The sequence below is a fragment of the Mus caroli genome, chromosome 11, assembly GCF_900094665.2.
Source record: "Mus caroli chromosome 11, CAROLI_EIJ_v1.1, whole genome shotgun sequence".
NCBI lineage: Eukaryota > Metazoa > Chordata > Mammalia > Rodentia > Muridae > Mus > Mus caroli.
This window is the reverse complement of record NC_034580.1, coordinates 102,766,810-102,792,369: the sequence shown is the minus strand read 5'-3', so window position 1 is coordinate 102,792,369 and position 25,560 is coordinate 102,766,810. Positions and strand designations below refer to the sequence as shown.

The 25,560-nt window shown below is 38.5% G+C and overlaps 1 protein-coding gene across 3 annotated transcripts in view; it reads left to right on the top strand.

The window, feature by feature from the left end:
* Smurf2 (SMAD specific E3 ubiquitin protein ligase 2) overlaps positions 1 to 25,560 on the top strand; it is a 104,510-nt gene that overhangs the window by 34,393 nt on the left and 44,557 nt on the right. The window contains exons 2-6 of one of the 3 annotated variants that reach the window (XM_029483489.1): positions 12,774 to 12,812; positions 17,205 to 17,313; positions 19,679 to 19,790; positions 20,120 to 20,253; positions 23,952 to 24,017. Coding sequence is in view for 2 of the 3 variants with exons in the window: in XM_021175694.2 (XP_021031353.1) it covers positions 12,774 to 12,812; positions 17,205 to 17,313; positions 20,120 to 20,253; positions 23,952 to 24,017 (348 nt within the window). In the remaining variant the exon portion in view is untranslated. The remainder of the gene's footprint in view (positions 1 to 12,773; positions 12,813 to 17,204; positions 17,314 to 19,678; positions 19,791 to 20,119; positions 20,254 to 23,951; positions 24,018 to 25,560) is intronic. The other 2 variants (XM_021175694.2, XM_029483488.1) reach the window with 2 other exon arrangements.

Genomic DNA, 25,560 nt, shown 5'->3' with positions numbered 1-25,560 from the left:
AAATGGCTAAACAAATACAAATAATTTTGGGGCCATCTAGATTTGAATAAAAAATGCTATTAGGTTAAGAATCAAGGAGTGAGTTTCCTTATTTGCTACTTGTTTCTTTTTGGGGAGGGGGTAGGAAGGAAAGGGTTTATTTCTTATATTTCTAGGTGACAGCCCATTGTTGAGGGAAATCAAGGCAGGAACTCAAACAGGGCAGGAACCTGGAGGCAGAAGGTGATGTAGAGGCCATGGAGCAGTGCTGCTTATAGCCTGGCTCCACTGACTAGTTTCTTAATCCTAGTGATTTGTCAGTGATTTTCTTAGGATTTTATTGATTTGATAAATATTTGAGTGCATATTATATTTAAAATGATGTAACAACCTGTAGGTGATACGTAAGTAAGCCACATTAAAAGAAAAACAGCTTTCTGGGACAGAGGGTAAGATAAGTGTCGTATGAACTCCTGATATATCACTGTGAGAAAGAACTTGGAAACAAATGGAGTTAGTGTGTCCTTAGAGGTTCACAGGAAAGGAAAATAATCAAAAACTGACAAAGAATAGAGTCATTGATAGTTTGGCAGAGGATCTGAGTTTAGTTCCCTGCAACTATGTCAGGCATTTCACAACCACCTGTAATTCCAGCTTTCCTTGTCTCTGTGAGCATCTGCACTCACCTGCTCAAACCCACGCACAGACGCATAATTAAAAATAAAATAATTAAAAAGAGAGTTAGCTTTCCTAGAAGAGTTTTACACTTTCAAAATAGATGTATCCTGTTGGCTTGCCTGGGATGGTCTCGGGCCACCCTGGCTGTTCATTAGGATGCATCTTTGTAGGATTAAGGAAGTTACTATGACATTTGATTAAAATTGAAAATTGAATCTAAAATTTGAGGGTGAGGGAAGGGAAGGGTAGACAGACACAGTCACATACACATATGAAGTAGAGAGACCGACAGCCAGAACAGGTCTTATATGGAATTGAAGTTTAATAGAGTAGATATAGTTTTTAGGGTTAGTTGGAATAATCACATTTGAGAGGTGGTAGAGGAATACCATAGATAAAGCTAAAGTAGAAAGGTCTTTGTCTTATGTAGGAGAGACAAAGAAATAAGATTACCTAGTTGAAGAACTCATATGAGAGAGAAAGATGGAATCACTGACATTTTAAAAGAGGAGAGGGAGGGAGACAGAGAATTTACCATTTTTATTTAAGAGGTGACAGAGTAGGATGAGTTTTAACTATTATGTTTCCTTTTTATCACATTTATCTGTGGGGTTGGTTCATTTGGTGCGAGTGTGCATGCCAGTGTGTCACAGAGCACATGTGAGACACTTTTTTTTAATTGAAACAGCCAATAATCTTTATTTTGCACTTCCCCTACCCTTTGTCTCCTCCAAAAAGCACTAATGGGTATACTTCTGCATGTGAAAATATTGTATAAAGTATTCAGGATGATCTCTAATAAATCAAAAAGAAAAGAGACACATCTCAACATAGAGAGAGGCACTTCTGATATGTATTGGCCAGAGGACAACTTGTGGGAGTCCGTTCTCTCCATCCACCTCATAAATCATGTGGTTTCTGGAGATTGGTGACAAGTGCCCTTACCTTCTGAACCATCTTGCTGGCCTGCAAGTCTTGTTTCCTTTTGTGTGCATATGAAAATGTAACTAAGATACTTGTAAGGTTCAGTCAGTATACTCCGTGGGGAAGCTTTTTGGCACATTATAAATATGCTAGATATACATACGTGGACATTAGAAATGGAAACAGATTAAATAGAGAGTTAGACATTTGCTCTCTGGTGTTTGGAAACCTGTCATGCAGTTAGTAGAACTTGAGTGGTCCTCAGGAAAAAGGGGGCTCCCTAGAGAAATTGATGCATTTCATCTTGAGTAAGTAAAATTTGAAGGGCCGGTGAAATGCCTTAAGTAAGGAGTGCATGTTTGGCAGTTGAAATTGGCTTGGAGATTGCTTGAGAAGAAAAGTAGACGTACAGATGGGGTATACTTGTCAGCATTTACTGGAAAACTGACCAGGTTCATACGCTCTGCTATGGAGTGTCCCTCCCCACTGCCAGTTCTTGTGTCAAAGCTTAATCGCTAAGGGATGCTGTCTGTAGACGGAGCCTTTGGAAAGGAATTAGGTCAGTGAAGACAGAACATTCATGAACAGGATTAGTAGTAGATGCAAGAGAAGATTCCCTTCTTTGCTTTGCCAGGAGTACGTCAAGAACATGCCTGTCTACACTTCAGAAAGAAGGTTCTCATCAGACACGGTTGGCACTTGATCTTGGACTTTACATCTTCCAGAATTTTGAGAAATAGTGTTTGTTGTTTAAGCCACCCAGGCTACAGTATTTATTTTGGCAGCCTGAGCTAAGATAAACCTCTTGTCAGAATATGAGAAGACTCCTTTCTTGCTAGTAAGCAGACCTCACTGGACATTTTAGAGGAGAAAGAATACAAACAGCTAATATGTACTGAGCATTTGCTTTATTAAATATTAGTATTTTAAATAATTCATATATTGTAATTTTTGTTTAGTCTTTAAAACAACACTGTGAGGTAACTTAAAGAAGTCTCATTTTCAGATAAGGTCTCTGGAACATAGCTTCATTAATAGTGTTCAGGATTACACACCAGTAAAATAGTAGCACCAGGCTCAAATGCAGGCATTCTGACCTTGTTTAACCCCTGCATGATACTTAAAGTTTAGAACCACACTCTTTATAGTGTTGCTAGAAATAAAAGGTAAAGGACATTTGGGAGTGGCTAGGAAATGATGCAGACTTGTCTATATATAATGTTAAATTACGAATTACAAATAAAATTACAAGTACTATATACTTGAATGGTACAATAACACATCCAACTTGGAATTCTGAGGAAGAATAAATTATTGTGCAGTGTAATTTAGGTATACTCTTCTATTTAAAAAAATTAGATTTCTTTATTTTTATTCTATGTATGTGCTATGCCTGTTATTATGTTTGTGTGCCAAGTGTGTACCTGATACCTGAGGAGACCAGAGGAGAGTATTGGGTCTTCTGGAACTGGAATTTCAAAATGGTTGTTGACTGGCACACTGGAGCTAGGCACGAAATCCAGGTTCTCTGGAAGAACAGCTAATGTTCTTAGTTAGTGAGCTACCCTCTTCAGCCCCTAAGTATACCCTAAGTATACTCTTCCACCCTCTGGCACAGCCATCAGCTATGAGTAGGTTGTTTGAAGGGAATGCATCTAGCAGAGGAAGTGGTAGTTGAGTTTTGAAGTGTTACTTTTGTTGTGATGAAACACAATGATCAAAGCAACTTGGGGAGGAAAGGTTTTATTTAGTTGAAGTTTCCACATCACAGTTCATTATTAAAGGAAGTCAGGACAGGAATTCAAGGAGGGCAGAAACCTGGAGGCAGGAGCTGATTCGGAGACTGTAGAGAGGTCCTGCTTACTGGCTTGCCTGCTTACTGGCTCCGCCTGCTGTCATGTAGGACTAAAGACACCAACCCAGGTATGGCACCACTCACAACAGACTGGGCCTTCCCCAGTCAATCACTAATTAAGAAAACGCCCTTCAGGCTTGCCTACAGTCCTATCTTCTGGAGGAATATTTTTAGTTGAGGTTACTTCCTCCCTGATAATTTTAGCTTGTGTCAAGTTGACATAAAACTATCCATCATAATAGTAACAGAATAGTGTTTGACCTGCCAACAGAATACAAGGAAATTGATGTATGAAAAACAGTACATTTATGTATCTTCATTCTCAAGTTAGAGAAAATAATTCATAGAAATACTGGCTTAAAATACATAGTTGAGGAGCTGGAGAAAATGGCTCAGTGGTTAAGAGCACTTACTGCTCTTGTGGAGGACTCCTGTGTAGAGTCCCAGCATCCAAGTTGGGAGGCTCAAAACCTGTAACTTCATCTCCAGGGGGTCTAATGTTCTCTTCTGTGACTCTGCAACCACCTGCATGCACACATGTATAGCCCCATGCATATAGTGAAAAAAATAATAAATTTAAGAAAATTATATATAGCTGAAATACTTTCAAATAGTTTTCCAAAATACATTTATTACCATGTATTTAGTTTGTATTTGGTACTTTTGCTTATTTTAAAGTTCTGTAATAACTTTTCATTTTTAACATGGTCTTATGTAGACCATGTTACCCTAAACTTACTGTGTGGACTTGAACTTGTCTTTTCCTCTCCAGTACTATGAATAGACATATTCTACCATTTCCACACCCAGTTTATGTGGTGTTGGGGATGGAATTCAAGGCTCCACATGTGCCACACAGGCATTCTGTCAACAGAGGTACACTCACAGTTCCTGTAATAATATACAGCAATTATAAGCTGCTGCTCTTGCATATCAGTGATCAGGAATGGTGCACAAAAGCGTTTGTCTTTAGAGCATGGGCCAACTTGTTGGGACTCTTTGAGAGGTGTTGAACTGGACTTCTGAATTAAGTTTTCACAATATCAGTGTAAGCACAAAGAACATGAAGAAAGTATATTGGTTAAAATAGTCTTGATGGGGCTGGAGAGATGGCTCAGCTGTTAAGAGCCCTGACTGTTCTTCTAGAGGTCCTGAGTTTAAATCCCGACAACCACATGGTGGCTCACAACCATCTGTAATGAGATCTGATGCCCTTTTCTGGTATGTCTGAAGAGACTTACAGTGTATTCACATACATAAAATAAAGTCTTTTAAAAAAATAGCCTTGATAACTAGGTTACAGGAACAGTATTGTAAAAGTTTGTTTTCAGTGGGTGAGCAAAGAAAAGTAGGATATCTGACTATCTTTTCTCCCTTTCTTTGAAGCAGTTTCATTCCAGTGAGCATCATAATTGGAATGCAACTGCAATCTGAGGAAGAAGGGGAAGTTTGTCAGGGATATAATGAGCAGTTGAGAGCATTATTGAAATTAAGCATAGACAACCATCCATTATGAGTACAGCTGAGGAAGAACAGTAGGGCACTCTGTTACTACAGCTGGCCATTGTGTTGATACTGTTACAGATGCTTGCTTCATATAGGCAACTCCTTTCTTATCAGAAATGATTGACAATCCCAAAGTATGATAGCAGCCCTTCCAAGAGTGGTTTTTCTAATTACTACAAATACAATATAAAGAGGATTTTGGGTTTTTTGGAGGGTGCCAGGGTGCAGGACAGAATTTATATATATTTCTTGCAAAAGTAACAGAAGATATTTTAACCAACATAGTGGCATATTCTTATAGTCCCAGCACTTAGGAGGTTGAGGCAGATGACTCTCGATTTAGATGAAATTTTTATGTATATGTTTGCATGTGCCTAAATGTATGTACGTATGCATGTTTGATGGCTTGAATGCAAATGGCACCCGTAGGCTTCTGTGTTTGAATTTTTAGTCATCAGTTGATATATCTAGTTGATAGATGATTTATTTGGGAAGTATTAGGAAGTGTGTCCTTGTTGGAGAAGGTGTGTCACTAGTGGCTGGGCTTTGAGGTTTCAAAAGCCAGACCAGGCCCAGTGTTTCTTTGTCCCTATCTATCTGTGGATCAAATAGATGTGATGTAAATCTCTCAGCTACTGCAATACTTGTATGCGTCCCATCATGATGATAATGGACTAACCTGAAAATGTAAGCAAGCGACCAGGGAAATGCTTTGTCACAGTGTTTCTTCACAGCACTAGAAGAGTAACTGAGGGTGTGTGTGTGTGTGTGCATGCATGCGTGTGTGTGCGCGTACATGAATGTAGGTGTAGACACTCACAAAGATTAGAAAAGAGCGCTACAAGTGTAACGTTATGAGACTAGAAACGGAACTCAGGGGCTCTTAACCACTGATCATCTCTCCAACCCCTAGATTTGAGGACAGCAGGGCTACACATAAGAATTCTAAATCCCCATCAAAAGGGAGTATTTATGGCATGATAATTGAGTCATATCTACCTTTTGAGCTGTGAGCATAAAGGCTGTCTTGTGTCTGTAGAATCTATTTAGTACTTGGCATAAAGTGAGTACTTAGGAAATGTCAAGTGAAAGAATGAAACTAGGCCTTAGGGTACACACGTGCCTTTAATGTTAGTACTTGGAAGGCAGAGGCATGTGGTTCTCTGTGAATTTGAGGCAGTCTGGTCTTTCTATATAAGGAATTGGAGGCCAGCCAGGGCTATACAGTGAGACTATCTTAAAAAAAAAAAAAAGGGTGAGGTGGAGTGATAGGATTGTTTATCAATTGGTTTGTTCTGTTCTCAATAAGCATCTTGAGAGTTATACTTGTATCCATATGAAATATAGAGATAGTATCAACATGCTAATTCTTAGTAACTTTCTCATAGCTGTCATAAAATGCATATCATACTTTGGCTCTTGGTCTCTGAGATGTCAGTCCAGTGACATAGAGAGGGCCTGGTAGAGCAGAGCAGTTCACATCATGGTGGCCAGAAAGCAGAGTAGAGGAGGATCATGACATTATTTGGCTTTTCTTTTATCCCGCCTGTGTTCTAAGCTAATAGGTTGATGCCACCCATGTTTAATGTTGGTCTTCCTCCTTAAATTGAGTCTCCTTTGCAAACTATCTCACAAACACATACAGTGGTTTGCCTCACTGATTGGCAATTCTAAACCAATAAAATGGAAATTAGCTACTATATAATTTCCCTAATTTAAGTTGATTACATCATCATTTTAAACCACTTATTTACAGAAGAGGTAGGTAGACTAGCTAGAACAACTTTAGGAAATATAGATTTAAGAATACAACATGGGGGCTGGGGAGATAGCTCAGCAAATAAGAGCACTGACTGTTTTTCTAGAGGTCCTGAGTTTAATTCCCAGCAACCACATGGTGGCTCACAACCATCTGTAGTGGTTGTGATGCCCTCTTCTGGTGTGTCTGAAGACAGCTACAGTGTTCTCACATACCTAAAATAAATCTTTTTGTTGTTGTTGTTTTGTTTGTTTGTTTTTCAAGACAGGGTTTCTCTGTTTAGCCCTGGCTGTCCTGGAACTCACTCTGTAGACCAGGCTGGCCTCGAACTCAGAAATCCACCTACCTCTGCCCCCCTACCCCCAGTGCTGGAATTAAAGGCGTGCGCCACCACGCCCGGCCATAAAATAAATCTTAAAAACGAATACAAAAATGCTTGGAGGAATTCGAGATGAATATTAAGATCAAAGTAGCATAGCAGAAAATCTATGTGTCTCTAGTTTATTGAAGACATTGTCCCTAATAGACTGTATAGTAGTAGTACTGTATTATTAAAATGCTACATTTGTAGTTGTCATTGATCAAAATGAGCACATAATTGGTTAATATCTGAAGTTAGTATAATGTGTTAATAAAATTTAGTGAAAATTTAATCAATAAGCATTTCTTTCTTTCTGCATATAGTAATTCCAATAAGAAACTTACTAAATGTTAAAAGGGTTGAGGTACAGCTGGGTGGACAGGAGAAAGTCTGACGTCCTCACCCTTTGCTGCATGTGGCACACTTAGTTTACAAGTGCTCTCTCCTGCTGTTTTACTCATAACATTGTATATACATGTGTCTCTCTTAAGAAACACTTAGAAAACAAGAATGAAGCAATCTTGCTTATAGTTTATGTTACAACAAATGAGATTTTATACACACACACACACACACACACACACACACACACACACGATATACATTTCTCAGAAGCCCTTGATCCGTACCTCTTGAGGGGGAGGTTTGTTACAGTGGCATACTCAGGAGTTTGTCATACTGAAATTAATAAATTCTTTGAATATTTATGGAGTATAACTTCCATAATTGATACTGAGGATGGGAAAAAAAAAGCAGAGAGCTGTGGTTCTAATCTCTGAAGTAGATTTCTAAGAAATAGAGCAGTACAGTGAAGACTAGAGTATATGAAGACTATTTATGCAAGTGAATAAACTTTTTCCATTTTTTAGATCATATATTGATAATCCTCAAAATTAAAAATATAAGGTGTTGCTTTGAGAGCATTAAACAATATATGTAAAAACTGCTTCCACAAGAATTGGTTGGAGGAGCTGGAGAGATGCTCATCTGTTAATAGTGGATCCTGCTAAGGCTGAGGACCTGAGTTTAGTTCCTAGTGCCCACTTTTGGTGGCCTGTAACTAGCTCAACATTCTTCTGGCTTCCATGGACACCTACACATGAGATGCCATAAACTCATACAGGGACACACTTACACAAATAAAATTTAAAAACATTTGTTTTTAAATCTGTTTGGAGCTGATGAGATTTAGTGCTAGGAATAGTAGTCTGGGGCTTGGGACATGGCTAAAGTTGGTAAAGTACTTGCTTATGAGAGCATGGTAACCTGAGTTCAGATCATTTGCACCTGCACAGCATACTAACCTGTAATCTTAGTTTTGGGGAGGTTAGAATCACTAGAGTTTACTGGTGTCAGCTAGTCTAGCCAAGACAGTGTGCTCCCTGTTCACTAAACATAGGAGAGTGAGGTAAATATCTACATCAGCTGTAGGTCTCACACAGGATGGATGGAGGATGGATGGATGGATCTCTCTCTCTCTCTCTCACACACACACACACACACACACACACACACACCAGTTCTGATATTTGACCAGTTCTGATATTTTTTGCTTTAAATCTTATTCTTTCTTCTTTTTTTAAATATTTATTTATTTATTTATTATATGTAAGTACACTGTAGCTGTCTTCGGACACCCCAGAAGAGAGCATCAGATTTTGTTACGGATGGTTGTGAGCCACCATGTGGTTGCTGGGATTTGAACTCAGGACCTTTGGAAGAGCAGTCGGCGCTCTTAACCGCTGAGCCATCTCACCAGCCCTTATTTCTTCTTTTTATTTTTTCTCTTTCCCCTCTTTCTTCCCTTCCTCTCATCTGTGTGTATGTGTGTGTGTGTGTGTCTGTCTTCTCTTCCCCAACAGTCTCAGGTGCTGAGATTACAGGTTTATATCAGCATGGCTGACTTTCCTGAAGGTTCTGGAGTAAATTATTTTCTTCATGAAGTTAGAATGTATCCAGTTTTTGCTCTTGAGTTTTCAGTATAATTTTTTATTTCTATTTTATGTGTATGGATGTTTTTCCTGCATGTATGTTGGTGCACCATGTATGTGCCCTGGTTTGTGTGGAAGCCAGACAGCACATTGGGTCCCTTGTACAGGTGGTTGTGAGCTGCTGTGTGGGCTCTGAGAGTTGAACCTGGGTCCTTTGCAGGAGCAGCAGGTGTTCTTAACTGCTGAGCCATCTCTGTACAGCTCTTGAGGTTTTGTTTTGTTTTTTTAAGATTTATTTATTTATTATATGTAAGTACACTGTAGCTGTCCTCAGATACTCCAGAAGAGGGCATCAGATTTCATTACGGATGGTTGTGAGCCACCATGTGGTTGCTGGGATTTGAACTTGGGACCTTCAGAAGAGCAGTCGGCGCTCTTAACCACTGAGCCATCTCGCCAGCTGAGTTTTAAGAACTTTTTGAAAATTACTTTCATACCCTTAACATCTTATAAACTTTAAAAAAATGTTAAATGTGATCTGATAAGTTTCAAACAAAGAGAAATGATCAAAAAGATTGTTTTTTTTTTTTTTTTTTGTAGGTCAAAATTGGGATTATGTGTGAGGATTTGTGATAGGTGTTTTATTATTTAAAAAATCAGCCTTTTCGTGAAGTTTTAGAGTACGTTGAAGTGTTTCATTAATTCACCATTGTCTGAATGCTGATCGGATGCCATGTACAATGTATACTTAATGGTGGGGATACTAAGAAATGAGGGAGAATGTATAATTCATGCAGTGTGGTGTTTGCAACCTATGTAGTCACATTGTAAATGTAAACATTTATAGTAAAATGTGATAATTCTTCATGGTAAGGATAGGCTTCTGAGAAAAGGCGAGAGTTGAAAGAAACTTGTTCTAAAGAGCCTTCTTCCCTTGTGAATTTGCAAAAATGAGTAGGTGAAGAAACTTGGGACAGATGATCTGGGTGGAAAGAGGGATGGGAAGTCTATGGTGAGAGGTGAGAGGTGAGTGGTGGAGCATATTAGACACAGTATGGCAGATCTTAGACTAGGGAACTTAGATGGGAATTGTGGTAATGAGAAATGAAGTCATGGAGATAGATAAGCACTAGCTGTGGCTTTAAGGAGAAAATAAGTTTCATTTGGAAGGCCTATAAGGATAGAAAAGGAGAATGAGAGGATGTAATCAGGGATTTGGAAAGATCACTGTGGGTCCTGTGTTGGCCTGAGAGCTGGTGAGGCTTGAGATAGTGACCCAGTCATAAGGCTGTAGTAACTGCTGGGACTGAATTAGCTGAAGAGTAGACAGATGAGGATATCCAAGAGATTTTCATGGAGCTGATGTTGGTTGAAAATTTCCACCCTCTTCAGCTGCTTTCTCTCTTCTGGGCAGGGGAGTAGACGTAGGATCTTGTGTATGCTAGCAAGCACTCCACTTCCTAACTATACCCAGCCTTACTTACTGTAAACTGCTAAGAAAGAGTTTGGTGGGAATGGAGGTCTGGGGGGACAGAGCAGGAGTGGTTTACTTGGGAGCTTACTTAAATTTTGTAGAACTCAGTTTTAAAGGGTTTAAATGTTATCAGAACTATAGAATAAATGACAAAGAACCAAGAGAATACATGAAAAGTGACTTTACTTTTTTTTTTTTTGAGATGGAAGAGTTTTATTATTCTGCTAAACAAAGAACTCTATTAGAGATATGAGCTCTCTCTACAGAAAAATATTATCATAGCAGTTTATGTAGAATTCCAAGGTCAATCAAGATGAGCAGCTTTTTTTTGAGAAAGGGTTTCTCTGTTAGCCTTGACTGTCCTAGAGCTCTCTATGTGGACCTGGCTTGCCTTGCATTCACTGGAGGGAAGCTTGGGTAGTCAGAAGAGACACAGTATGTCTGTGGTGACTCTCAAAGTCCCTGAGTATATGTTAGAAGTGAGATCTAAAGCACAGGTAGAAAAATCATTTCGGACGGGAGAATAGAGGGATTAAAACATTAAGTCTATGGCAGGAAGTTGGAGAATTCTCAGACTGTTTCTCTGAAGTCAGGTGTGGGCTCATTTCACTTGGTGAATCATAACATGAACGGCAGTTGAAAGCCATTGCTTTATTCCTGTTAAAGACTATAACTTGAGATGTGCATGTGTTGTATTATGTGTTGATCCTAATAGCTTGGTTTTTGTACTGATAAAGGTTAATGGGAAACATTTCTAAATCCATTTTATGATTTAGTACTTTCAGTTATGGTCTTAGTTTTCATGATTGAATTTTTATTTTTATAAACAAAACTACCAGGTGTGGTAACACACACCTTTCATCCCTGTGATTTCAAAGCCAGCTAGGTCTATACAACAAGTTATAGGCCAGCTGGGGTTACCTAGTGAGACCTTGCCTCAAAAATCCACAAATACATTTTTTGTTCTAAGATGTAGCCTAAGGGGAACATAAGGTCTTGTGATTGTTAATATCTTTATTCCTATACTGATAGTGTTTGCTTAATTTATTCAAAAGTGATTAGTTAGGCTTCTTAAATTTATATTAAATGAATTTTATATGCCAAGCATCAATAATTGTAATAAATCCCAAAGACAGAGAAGTATGCAGAAATTAGTCAAATATTATATTCATATCTTATATATTTAATTATAAGTATATGAAATTTGTAATTTTCTCTTTGCTTGTTAAGTTTGAATTAAAGAAGTTTATGAAGGCTGGAGCAATGGCTCAGTGGTTAAAAGGATCTTGTCACTGAACTGTTATGATTTAGGGGAAGGCAGATCTCTCCTGTAAGGCAGATTTAAGAGCACAGAATGCTAATTTTTAAATATTGCATTGTCAGGAAACTTTTACTTATGATCGTCTGTAGAAAGTTGGTTCATCCTTAAGTAGATATGCCAACCTGAATTTATGTATCTTCTTAAAGCCATTTTCTCATCACCACTGGGTTCCTTCCAAATCAAAAACAAACAAACAAAAAACCTTTTAGCTGGGCAGTGGTGGCACATTCCTTTAGTCTCAGCACTCAGGAGGCAGAAGTAGGCATATCTCTGTGAATCTGAGGCCAGCCTGGACTATAGAACAAGTTCCAGGACATCCAGGATTACAAAGAGAAACTCTGTCTTGAAATGACCCCCCCCCAAACCCAAAGCCAAAAATAGATCTTTTATTTTTAATTTTAATTCATTTTTATTCCCCTCTACTGTGTGCGAGAAAGAGAGAGAGAGAGAGAGAGAGAGAGAGAGAGAGAGAGAGAGAGAGAGAGAACACGAGAGTGAGCANNCNCGAGANGGAGCGTGCATGGATCCCTTGTAACTGGAGTTGCAGTTATGAGCAGTCTAATCTGGGTGCTGGGCACTGAACTGTGATCCTCTGAAGGTGCAACTGTTCTCAACTGCTATGCCATCTCTCTAGTCCTTTATGAAAAATTTCTCCTCTAAGAATAGATCTTGATGGAAGATAGAATTAGGCCCTGATTAAAATGATCAGATTTGTAATCTTGTTCCTCTACTGTTACTGGTACTCATTGCTAAGGTTACAGTCATTGATTTATGAAAAGATGAAAGTTACTTAGCTTTTTCTGTAGTTTATGATCGTATTTCATACCTCACTGTAGTTAGGGGTGATTAGGGCTTAATTATCCACATTTGGCATATAAAATTCATTTAATATTTTTAAACATTTAAATGTTTAAAGGTGAAGCAATGCAGTCTTACTATTTTAATTTAATTTTCCCATGTATTTGTTTTTGTTTTTTTTTTACAGTACTCTGTGCAAAAAACTTGGTGAAAAAGGATTTTTTCCGTAAGTAAATGAACTTTAATACAAATCTTGTCTATAATGTGTAGGTTTGGGAGAGAACTTAATTTTTAGAACTGCCTGGTTTAGGGACCTGGAGGCAGACTGTTTATGGATTCTATAGTTCAGGTCGTTGTCTCACACATCTCAAGAGGGCTCTGTGGTTTTCCTTGTCCTCTCTTTACTCATTTACACTAATTCACACAAATGTGTGTACAGGTGCAAGTGTTAGAAATGCTTCTGGAAAGGTTGAAGAAAAAAATTTAATATGCTTTTACTTTAACATTTTAAGGAAAATTCACTCATGAATTCAGGAGTCATTGGGAGGGAGAGAGTTGAGCCTGCTTGTAGAGTTTCCAGGGTTGTAGGAAAGAGACCTCCAGAGAAGGGGTTGACTGCACTGTAGTCTATTTGCCAATTGGGTGTGGTTTTTTGTTTTGTTTTGGGACAGGGTTTTTGCTGTATGGCCTAAGCTGGCCTGAATGTACAGTCCTTCTGATTCTGTCTTCTGAGTGTCAGAATTACAGGCATTAACAATGCCCAGAAGTTGTGAAAGTTTTGTAGTTTCATTTAGGATTAAGTTTTGTGAGGGCGGATTGGGACATTTCCTTTTATTTACTAAAAATCTCAATCTATAATCTCTTTCCTTCTTCCTCACTTTGTATTTTTTTATTGTTTTGAGGTAGAGTTTCATGTAGCCCCATCTGGCCTTGAGTTCTTGAGCAATCTGTGTAGTCTCTGCCAGCAGATTGATAGTGTGAATTTTAACCATATAATTTCATACTTTACATTAGCTTTAAATTATTCATTAACAGTCGCAAAAGATTGTAAATAAAAACCTTTAGCCAAAAATTTTACATGTAAAATATTTGAAATTAGAAATAACTTTTATGGGCTGGTGAGCTCACTCAGAGGTTAAGAAGAGCACTAGCTGCTCTTCCAGAGGTCCTGAGTTCAATTCCCAACAACCACAGGATGGCTCACAACCATCTATAAGGGGATCTGATGCCCTCTTCTGGCCTGTGGATCAGAGCACTCATACATTAAATAAATAAATTTAAAAAAACAAACAAACAAACAAACAAACTTTTATTAGATTTTAAATCTAAGTTCTGTCAGCTTACAAAAAACAGCATGTTGGGTATTTCATATGATGTTAGGTAATATTTTCAGGTTGGTTAAAAGGGATAGAAATTCTCAGGGCTGGAGAGATGGCTGAGCAATTGAGAACACTGGCTGCTTATCCAGAGGCCCCAGGTTTGACTCTCCACACCCACATGGAGGCTCACTACCATTTGTAACTCCAGTTCCAGGGGATCCGACCCCCCTTTCTGACCTCTGAAGGCTGACCTCTGAAGGCACTTCATGCAAGTGGTGCACAGGCATATGTGCAGACAAAACATTCAGATACATAACAATAATATTTTAAAAAAGGAAACATTTTTGACACATTTTAAATCCATAATTAATTTCATTTATTACTTTCTATCTTTCTACAGTAGACTTGATTTAAGTTTAGAGAACATAATTGTATAAAACTCTAGTTATGAATGTCTATGTTATCTTTGTGTTTATCTGGGTAAGTGTGGAATAGGATAACTTTAAGCAGAGGAGGGCAGCCTTCTACTTCTGTGCCGTATTCTGTTTACCCCACAAACATTTCACAGGAGAGGAGGGCTCAAGGGCTGTGGAACTCCCCAATTGTATCTGCTAACACCAATTTATTCTCCTGGGCTGCTCCTTAATTATACTTCCCTGTCATTAGTAACCTAAAGGCTGTGGTAAGTTTTTGAAAAACTCTTCCTAAGATGGAACTTTGTGATTTGTGTGGGTGAAGCTGCAAAGGGGCAGGGAGGCTTGGATGTGGTGCCAACCAGAACAAAGCTGAGACTTGCTTTTAAGACATTTGCTCACATTTTGAAGATAAAACCTCCAGTTTTATTTTTTAGTTTTCTTTCCTTTTCAGATTCTTTCCCTTTCCCCAGAGCCCCATTCATAGCTTCTCTCATAAAACAACCAGATAGTCTTGGCTCAGTGTTCCTCAGAAGTCATTCTTTGTAAGTCTCTAAGGATTGACAGTGACTCCTTGTAGAGTCTTTTTGTGCTTGAATAGTAGGTGAAAGAAAGAAATCCTGTTTCATTGGTGTAGGCAGTAAAAACTGTGAAGAATAATTTGAGTAATTTAAGAGTGTGAGCTTGCTTCAGGCATAAGGTTTAGAGGCAACATAATTATTTTTAAAACTCAAAATGGAAGCTACCTGGCATACTAGAAAGGGAAGCAACCAAATTTAGCCCAGGCCTCCCTTCCAGAGCAGCCAGCCAAGGACGGCAGTGACTTGAGGCTCACCGTGACTAATGTTCCAGATACCTGCACTTCAGGGTGTCTTTGACCTGTTTATAGTAAAGTTTTGTCTACCCACATTTATCTTAGAGGAAGACAGTAGATCTTAAACTTTTTCTATTATTGACTATATTTCCTGATCAGAGTAGAGATCTAAAAAGAAAAGATTGATTTATTATTTTAATTCTGAGTGCATGAGTGTTTTGCTTACATGTAAGTGTAGGGCCTGCAGCCCTGGTGCCACTGGAGGCTAGGAGAGGGTGCTGGATTCCTAGATGTGTATTTGTGGACAGTTGTAAACCATTATATCAGAGTTAGAAAGTGAACCTGGTTTCTCTGCGAGACTAACAATTGCTTTTAACTGCTGATGCATCTCTCTAGTACTTTGATAATTATTAATTATAATTATTAATAGTAAATATAGTTAACTTTTTGTTTATAATTTAAATTGTGTTCAGTGATTAAAGTCCATTTTAAGGTGGTGTATGTGTCATGTGACATGATACATGTGAAGGTCAGAGCTCTGCCGCTCTTTCGTACCTGTGTGTGCTCTGCATTCATTGCTCTTTCTCCCTGTTCACATCAGGCTGTCTTCTGGCTTTATAAGCTTTTCTCTTGAACAAATAGTAAATGGGTGGCATTTCTGTTTTTCATCACTGACAGAATATTTCAAAGAGTCAACTTAAAGGAGGAACTGGAGTTTTGGTTTTGGGAGTGTTCTTTTTGTTTGGTTTTGGTTTTGTAGCTCATGGTTGTAGAGGTTTTCAGCTCATGCCTAACTGGCTCAGTTCGTGTGGGCCTGTGATAAGGCAGACCACGTGGCAGGGAGGACACGGTAAGGCTGCTCACTTCACCAAGACTGGAAAGCAGGAGGAGACGGAGGAGACAGGGAGGAGACGGAGTAGGACAATGAGATACAGCACCAAAGCCATACCTCAGGACTCTGTTCCTTCAGCAGGGTCTCTTTACCTCCCAGAATAGACCTTCATGAATGCATCAGTGGTTACTCTTGATAAGGTCAGGGTCCTCATAAACCAGCCCCTTCCCAGCCATCTCTGGGTATTGCTGTAGTAAGGACCAATCTAACATAGCCATTGGAGTATTTTCCAGATCCAAATATATAATATAATATAATATAATATAATATAAGAATAGTTGCAACCCCTTTAATACAGTTTCTCATGTTGCTGTGACCTCCAACCATAAAATTATTTCATTATTACTTCATGACTATGATGTTGCTGCCCTTATAAATCACAGTGTAAATACCTTGTTTTCTGGTGGTTTTAGTCAACCCCTGTGAAAGGGTCCTTTGATTCCCCCCAAGGGGTTGCAGCTCACAGATTGAGAGCTGCTGCTTTAGACTTTGCTCATACTTCTCACTACTGTGTGTACATTGAGCTAGTTATGATTTGACATTTAATCTTTTTTTCTTCATTGTAAAATAGAGATAACAACACTCATTTCCCTTAGAGGATATTGTAAACATTTAAGACAAAGCATTTTGAATAATTCCCATTGTTTGCTGTTTTAGTCAGATAGCCAAGCATTTCCTTACTGTTGATTTCCTTTCCTGTGTTTGCTATTTTCATTTTTTCCTTTGTGGTGTCTCTTATTACTTGGTAGCAGTTTTTAAGCAGTTTGACTTTTTGGAAATTAATGTTCTGTGTGGCAACTATGTTTAACAAGCCCTTCAAATGAGCTACTAAGACAGTTGTGTCATAGGAAAGAGTGGGAATGTTTGAGCATTCACCTTCTCAGAATTTAATGGCTGCTTACAATCCTCAAGTACCCACGTACCATCTAGACCATGGTAGTGTTTAACAGAATGCTCCAAGTGGGAACAAGAAAAAAACATACAGTTTAATATCAACTGTGGAAGTGACTTCAACGTTTGGCTTAAAATAGCCCCTCACCCTCTGTGTGTATGTATCTGTGTGTCTGAATGTTGGAATGGGAAAATCTTTTATAGCAAATAATAACCCTCATGTAATTAATCTTTTATCTTACATGTCTAATTATTTTTCTAGTTTAAAGTACTTCCCCTTTTCCCACAGGTCTTCCTGATCCATTTGCTAAGGTGGTAGTTGATGGTTCTGGGCAGTGCCATTCTACAGATACTGTGAAGAACACACTTGATCCAAAGTGGAATCAGCATTATGACCTGTAGGTATAAGTGATTAATTTGAAATGAAACGCAGAATTAATCTAATATAATCTCTTAAAAGAATCATGGAAAATGGTTTCAGTTTGTATACAATATAGTTTCATTTTTCCTTTTCTTTTTTCAAAATAGTGCTAAATATTGAACCTTGGGTCTTAAACATGGTAGGCAAGCACTCTATCACTGAACTATATACCCTCACGTCCTTTTTCACTTAGGTTTGTCTTACTAAGTTGCTCAGACAGACCTTGAACTTGGAATCTTCCTACATCACCCTTCTAAATAGCTAGGATTGCAGGCCTGCCAATACACGGGCTCAGCCTTACGATTTGACATCTATAAAAGAGGAGCCAAACCCAGTGGAAAAGTGTTTTGAATTATTGTTGAACAAGACAGGCAGGTAGGCATGTGCACCTGACTTACACACACACAGAGTTAAAAGAAGGAAAACATACCTTGAAAAAGTTACTGCCATATTTCTTGATCGATTCAATTTACCGTTTCTTGAAGACTAGTGATGTTGGACATCTTTTCATGTGCTTGATGGAACTTATTTTATAGTTAGTATTAACTGGCTACCTAGGGAGGTCTATCTTAGATGTGGAGGGGACAAGAACAGAGTAACAGTTGAGATCATTTTGTTAAATCTTTTCGTTACATTGGGTAGGCCTAGAATGGATAACAATTATACTTTAGCCAAAATCTTGACTGCATATATAATATTGTATTCTACATGATAATATTGTGTTCTCTTATGGAGATATTCCTTATATTAGACCCTCTTAAATTTTGTTTATAAATTTTATACTTGTTGGAGAAGTTGAGGTTCTATAAAATAGAGATTTCTATTTAAGTGTAAAGCAGAGTGCAGTGGTGTGTGCCTATAGTACTGCCTATTCAGGAGGATTGTTAAGTTCTCAGGCCCTGAATGGACAGCATAGGAAGACTCTTTCTTAAAAACACCACCACCAACAAAAAGTGTTTAGCTTACAGGTTTAAAAGAATTCATTTTTTTCAAGCCATGTGTATTAAATTGTATAAGTTTTCTTTAAAATGAAAACAGAGACTGCCTAAATGCAATTTCTACTTAGTTTCTGACCTTGAAATATTTTGACAGAATGTTTTTGACTTGTAAAACGTAAGTGCTTAAAGTTATTTTCAAAAGGCTTCTAACTAGAAAATTATTACAGTTAAGAATTTCAAATCTTTTTGTATTATAGTAAACATAAAGAATATGTTGGTACATGTACTAAATAGATAAGAGTTCCTTAGGTGGGCTGGTGAGATGGCTCAGTGGGTAAGAGCACCCGACTGCTCTTCCGATGGTCCGAAGTTCAAATCCCAGCAACCACATGGTGGCTCACAACCACCCGTAATGAGATCTGACTCCCTCTTCTGGAGTGTCTGAAGACAGCTACAGTGTACTCACATATAATAAATAAATAAATCTTAAAAAAAAAAAAAAGAGTTCCTCAGGCTACTGAGTAGTAGTGGGCTACCGAGGCCTCAAGAGTCACTATTTTAGAATAACTGCAAACCAGTTAGGGAACTCTGTGTGTGTGTGTTATTACTTGTTACTATGTGGTATAACATGCAGTAGTTACACACCAGTATGTATCTGGTAGATGTTTTTGAAAATTGATGTATGTCTACTCTATGACAGTTTAGAACATCTCATTTGTAAGCAATAGACCCAATAGAAACTAGCTTCATTTTAGAGCAAGGTTTGATGGCCCACACCTGTAATCCACCACTTAAAGCAGAGATGCAGGAGGAAGGCAGGTTAAAAGCCAATCTGGTCTAAACAGACAATAACAGAACAGGCCTAGGCATGTAGAGTACTTGCCAAGCATGTATAGAGAGAGCCCTGGGTTTGATCCCAGCATTACCTAAAACTGGATATAGTAACACATCCCTATAATCCTAGCACTTGGTAGGTAAGAGCAAGATCACATAGTGAGTTCAAGGCCAGCCTGGGCTGCATTAGACCATCACTCAAAGCAACAAAACAAAGGGAGAAAAAAAAAACCTTAGTTTTTAATAAAGCAAATATATTGACTTGTATCGAAAGAATGTCAGGGTGACCACTTTTAGACACACTGGATCCAGGGCTTAAGCACATCTTCCACGTTCCTTGTTTTTGTTTTATTGAGTGATAGTATAAGATCAAGGTTGCTGGACCAAAAATGTGACCTCTTAGAATCACTGAAAGAAAGTTAGGTTCTGATCACGTGATTATGTTATTAACCATGTTTTTGCATGACTTGATGCCATGTTAATAATTGGCCGGGATAGAGCTTTTATATACTTGCAGGCATATGCACAGACAAGTCTAGTAACGCTTTTCCCTGCTCTGCTTGTCTGCAGGCAGTGAAGTGAAATCTACAAGAGTCCTGCTCGCTCAAGGCCTGCATATAGGGAAGAAGCAGGGGAAAAGCGTTACAAACAGCTTTGTTCTGCAGCATTAAAAATGTAACAGGTAGGTCAGATTTTTGGTCTATCAGCCTTGACAGTGCCTCTTGAAGGTAAACTAAGTCTCTGAATGACATTCCCAAACCCTAAAATAGCTTTTTCATTTTTAAAGTTTTTACCCAACATGAGATTGGAAAAAAAGGGATTATATTAAAATTTATTTTAAATGTTTTTAAAGTTTTTAAGTTCAGTACTTTGGGTTTATTGAATTCAAAACATAGTTTGCTTCTTTTAGCCATATTCTGAAATATATTTAGGATGGTAGGATATTAAAAAAAATAAATTGTATACTATTTATAATTACCAAGTTATTCATGTAGCTGTTTTGCCTTTTAGGTATATTGGAAAGTCTGATTCAGTTACGATCAGCGTATGGAATCATAAGAAGATCCATAAGAAGCAAGGTGCTGGATTTCTTGGTTGTGTTCGTCTTCTTTCCAATGCCATCAACCGCCTCAAGGACACTGGTTGTGAGTAAGATTTTTTTTTTAGTTAGAAAATATGTATGAGAATTTTTATGTAGTAGGTGTCCAAAACTTAAGTTCCCATGTATATCTAAAACACTAATAAAAATTCCTGGCCTATATTTATTTATTGGACACAAAAATTGAAACATTTTGGGCTGGCAAAATGGTTTGGTAGGTCAGCCATCTTGCAAAGGTAGCTCGCTCTCTCCTCCTTCCCCTCTCTACTCCCTAGCACATACTAAATACTTAAATTTTTTTATTCAGAAATGAAACATTTTAAGAATGTGATTCTAGGGGGCTGGTGAGATGGCTCAGTGGGTAAGAGCACCCGACTGCTCTTCCAAAGGTCCGAAGTTCAAATCCCAGCAACCACATGGTGGCTCACAACCACCCGTAATGAGATCTGATGCCCTCTTCGGGTGAGTCTGAAGACAAAGACAGCTACAGTGTACTTACATATAATAAATAAATAAATAAATCTTTAAAAAAAAAAAAAGAATGTGATTCTAAAGGTGAATCAGAATTCTAAAGGTGAACATTTGGGGCTTGTCTTAGACCTTATGGAGTTAAGAGTTAAATGCAAAGACCCATGGCAGAACAAGATACTGAGAATAAAGGATGGTGGAGTCTTGACCTCTAGTCAAGATATTTGCACCATCCATTTAGGATTCAAGAAACATTGAGGAAGAGGAGTAAAATACATGTATAAGGCACAGGATGGGGAGAGGGCCTCCAAAATGCTATCTGCTAAGCACAACATGGCCATAGGAACCATGAATTCACACTAGCTGTGAATACTGGCACTGGAAGTCCAGAGGTCCAGCCTTCCTAACATTCAGTTGTGCAAAGAGAAGAGATTCCTAGGCTTAACACCCAGTGCTGATCTGTTTGGCAAGTAAGAGATCCTGAGAGAGAAGGGAGAGAGGGACCCAGTCATGTACACTGGTACATGTACCTCTAGACTCTCATGAGAAGCTCCAAACTTGGAGTTATCAGACAGCCGTAAACTATGTGAAACACTTAAAAATCAACAAAGCAAAACTAAACCACAAAGTTGGTCAATAGGCAAAAGAGATTTGTAGGGAAGAGAGGAGGAGTGAGTGGTAGAGTTGGGAAGGAAAGAGGAGAGAGTGGCCAGAGTATATCACATACGTGTGTGTGATTGTAGAAGAGCAAGATTTACTAATAGAGAGGGGTAGGGAAGATAAGAGTGATTGCTATCCAGAAAGTTAGAAAGAAAGGTACTGCCTCAAAAAACAAAACAAGCCTGAGGTGGTGACGCACGCCTTTAATCCCAGTACTCGGGAGGCAGAGGCAGGCGGATTTCTGAGTTCGAGGTCAGCCTGGTCTACAAAGTGAGTTCCAGGACAGCCAGGGCTATACAGAGAAACCCTGTCTTGAAAAACCAAAAGACAAAAGAAAGAGAAAGAAAAAGAAAGAAAGAAAGAAAGAAAGAAAGAAAGAAAGAAAGAAAGAAAGAAAGAAAGAAGAGGGGAAGGGAGGGGAGGGGAGGGGAGGGGAAGGGAAAAGGAAAGGAAAGGGAAAGGGAAAGGGAAAGGAAAGAAAGGTACTAATATACATGCTTTAAACATTTTTTTAGCACCTAGTTTTGGCGGATTTTTTTAAAATAGAAATAAATTTTTATTTAGGCGTTTGGGACCAGTAAAAAAAAGACATTTGAGAATAAAATAGTTATCCTGACTACTTGATTATAATCTTTCTCACCATCCTGCATATTAGAAAGCAGAGGCATTAGAAATGGTTTCTGTAGTCGATTGGTAATTGACTTACCATGTCTGTCTCATGTAACTCTGGGACAATATAAAGTGAGGACATGACTGCTCTAAGGTATGATTGAAGGAAAGGTTTGGTGTTTTGTTTGTTTGTTTGTTTGTTTGTTTTTGAGTCAGAGTTTCTTTGTATAACAGACCTGGCTGTCCTAGAGCTACCTCTGTAGACCAGGCTGGCCTCGAACTCAGAGATCTACCTGTCTCTGCCTCAGTACTGGGATCAAGGCGTGTGCTACTAACACCTAGCTGGGAAGGTTTTTATTGTAGGTCTGAGGGAAAGTACAGTCAGAGGCATCTGGAAGAGTCCAGAGTAGGAAGAGAAAGTAGTAGACTAAGCATGTCCAGCAGATTAAAGTGGGCCATGAGAGGAGAAAAGGGTGTGGTAGGCAAGAATAGAGTGTCACTAAGACAGGAAGACAGAGGGGAAAGAGAGCCTTGGCTGAAATGGTAGTGGAATATGATAGGAAGGAGAAGCTGGGGGAAGGGAAGCCCACAAGCTGGAGAAATTTAGGGTAGAGGATGGGATGCAAAGAGCTGGGAAGAATCAGAGTGCCAGCGCTTAGAGAGCCTGAAGGCCAGCATGTGCTTTGGTATGCTACTAGGCACCACAGTTAGCCATTTGTCCTGTTACTTTTGGACCTGACAGGGGTATCTTGCCATTGGGATTTGATTGGAAATGCCTTTCAGCAGTTGTTCTGTTTGTATTTTTCTGTAGAAATTTTTAATATTAAATCAGTTTTGTCATGAATGGCTAAGCTAATAAAGAAACCCACATGAATTTTATCTAGGAAATTAGTAAACAAAACCACTCTAAGTTTAGCTTTGCTGTATTAAGAGATGTACAATGAGATGTATAAATATTGACCTGTTAGAGAAAAGGGAGAGGACTGAGGTTCTGAATCAGAGGAACTTCAGTGCCTGAGCCACTGAGCAAGTCTTCGTCCCAGGTTGGCAGGGTGATGACAATAGGAGAGAGAGCTGGGTCAACAAGAATCTACTTGTGGATAGAAACTGTTGCACTGCTCAGTTCAACAGGAAGATGTAATTTATAAATCCAGCCAACATGCTTTGAGGACACTGCCTTATAACTTTGGAAGCACACTAGTGTTGTATTGATTTTACAGATGAGGCATCTGAAAGAACTATTACCAAAATGATTGTTACCTCAAGTCTACAGCTTACAAGTTTTGTCTCTTCAGCTTCTTCTCTTCTCCCCTTCTCCCCCAACCCCCTCTTTCTCATCCTCCTCCTTTTCTTCTTCTCATTTTTAAAGACAGGTTTTCTCTCTTTAGCCATGGTTGTCCTGGAACTTGCTCTGTAGACCAGGCTGGCATGTACCACCATCACCTGGCACTCCTTGGCTTGATACTTTGTGTTCTTTTGAATGCATGCATGCATGTATGTATGTGTGTATGTATGTTTATATGTGTGTATGTGTGTGTACATACATAGACATATATAAAATAAGAGCTGACATTATTCAGCACTTAAGTACCACATACAATACTGAGAGTTGTATATAATAATCTGATTTAATCCTTGAAAAATAATTAGATAGGTTCTGTTACATATTGAAAAGCCATAAATCAGGTATAAATTGCTTGGGATCAACAACTATTGAGAGGTAAGGTAAGCCAAGGTTCAGACTGAAGTGATCTGAAAGCTTTGGAGAGAACCATCCATCACCAGTGTAGTTTACCAGCACTTTATGGTTTTGAAATCTGAATTTGTCAAAACTTGCTAAGTTGTTTAAATTTGCTACATATGTAGTTATAGAATTTTAAACATTTTATAATTAGAATGATTATTAAAGATAGGTCTGTTTTTCAATGGTTTGTGAAAATTTAGTATCATTCATAGATTATAGATGTTAGAATTTCTGATACTAGTTTTTTATTTTTATTTGAATAGATCAGAGGTTGGATTTATGCAAATTGGGGCCAAATGACAATGATACAGTTCGAGGACAAATTGTAGGTAAGTGTGGAATTTAAAATTCTGAATTTTAGTTTTTTTTAAACTGCCATAGGTCTAAATTTGTTTTTTAAAAGAGAGAGTCTCATATAACCCAAGCTAATTAAACTTGGTGTCTAGCCAGAGTTGACCTTAAATTTTTGATCCTCCTCCTGCCTTTGTCTCCTGAGTGCAGGTTTTATGATGTGCTGTGAATCAAATCCAGAGCTTTATATATGGTAGGCAAGTGTTCTACCAGCTGAGCCCCATCTTTACTCGTCTAAATAACACCTTGGAATTGGCATGAATCATATGCTACAGTGGGTTCAGGATACAACCTGACTTAAATACACACACACACACACACACACACACACACACACACACTCTCCTGCTCAGTGAATAAGAGCACGTGCTGTGCAAGCATGAGGAGCAGAGTTTAGACCCCAGTGTCCATGTAACAAAAGCAAGCCCAGCATGGTACAGAGGCACAGAGACCACAGGGTCTCCGGGGTTTGCTGGCTTCCAGCCTTGCCAAGAATCCTGTGCTCCATGTTCAGGAGGAGACCCTGCTTTGAAGGAATAGTGTGAAGAGAGGGGAAGACACGTTGCCCGTGAGTGCACCCCAACTCTAGAATCAAACATACACATAGCCCACACTCAGATACAGATATAACACATATAAAATGTAATGTAAAAAGGGGGAAAAAAGCAGCACTTGTTATTGTAAAGAATTACTGAGACTTCAGGAGGAAATTCTCTTAGAAGTATTTGTAGACTTTGTGAATGTTATTAATTTTGTGTAAACAAATTTGAAACTAATTTTTTAGTAAGAGAATATTCTGTTAAAAGTCATTGCTTGGTTGGAGAGATGGCTCAGTGGTTAAGAGCACTGACTGCTCTTCCAGAGGTTCTGAGTTCAATTCCCAGCAACCACATGGTGGCTCACAACCATCTGTGATGGGATCTGATGCCCTCTTCTGGTGTGTCTGAAGACAGCTACAGTGTACTCTTAACATTTAAAGGAAAGATCATTGCTTAGTGATTTGGTTAATGTTTACTGCCTTGATGTAGAAATCTGCTAACAGAAGAAGATGAGCACTGACCGAGTAACATTGACAATAACATTATCTCATAGAGTAACATTAACTAGGGAAAAAAGAAAGAATTACACTCACAAGACACTTAGTGGAAATGGTCTAATGACCATCTTCAACTGACCTCAGGGAATGGCTCAATCTTAGATTGATCAAGATGCATGGTATGGTAGACTCTAAAGCAGACAGCTTTGGGGCTTCATTTTTATTTTAAAGATTTATTTATGTATGTATGGTGATAGCTGTCTTCAGACACACCAGAAGAGGGCATCAGATCCCATTACAGATGGTTGTGAGCCACCATGTGGTTGCTGGGAGTTGAACTTTAGAAGAGCAGTCAGTGCTATTAACCACTGAGCCATCTCTCTAGCCCAGCTTTGGGGCTTCTTAAATTAGACGAATAAATTGCTATTTCCCCATTTGAGGTAGAGCAGGATTTAGACAAAATAATTTTTACTCTATCAGAAAAG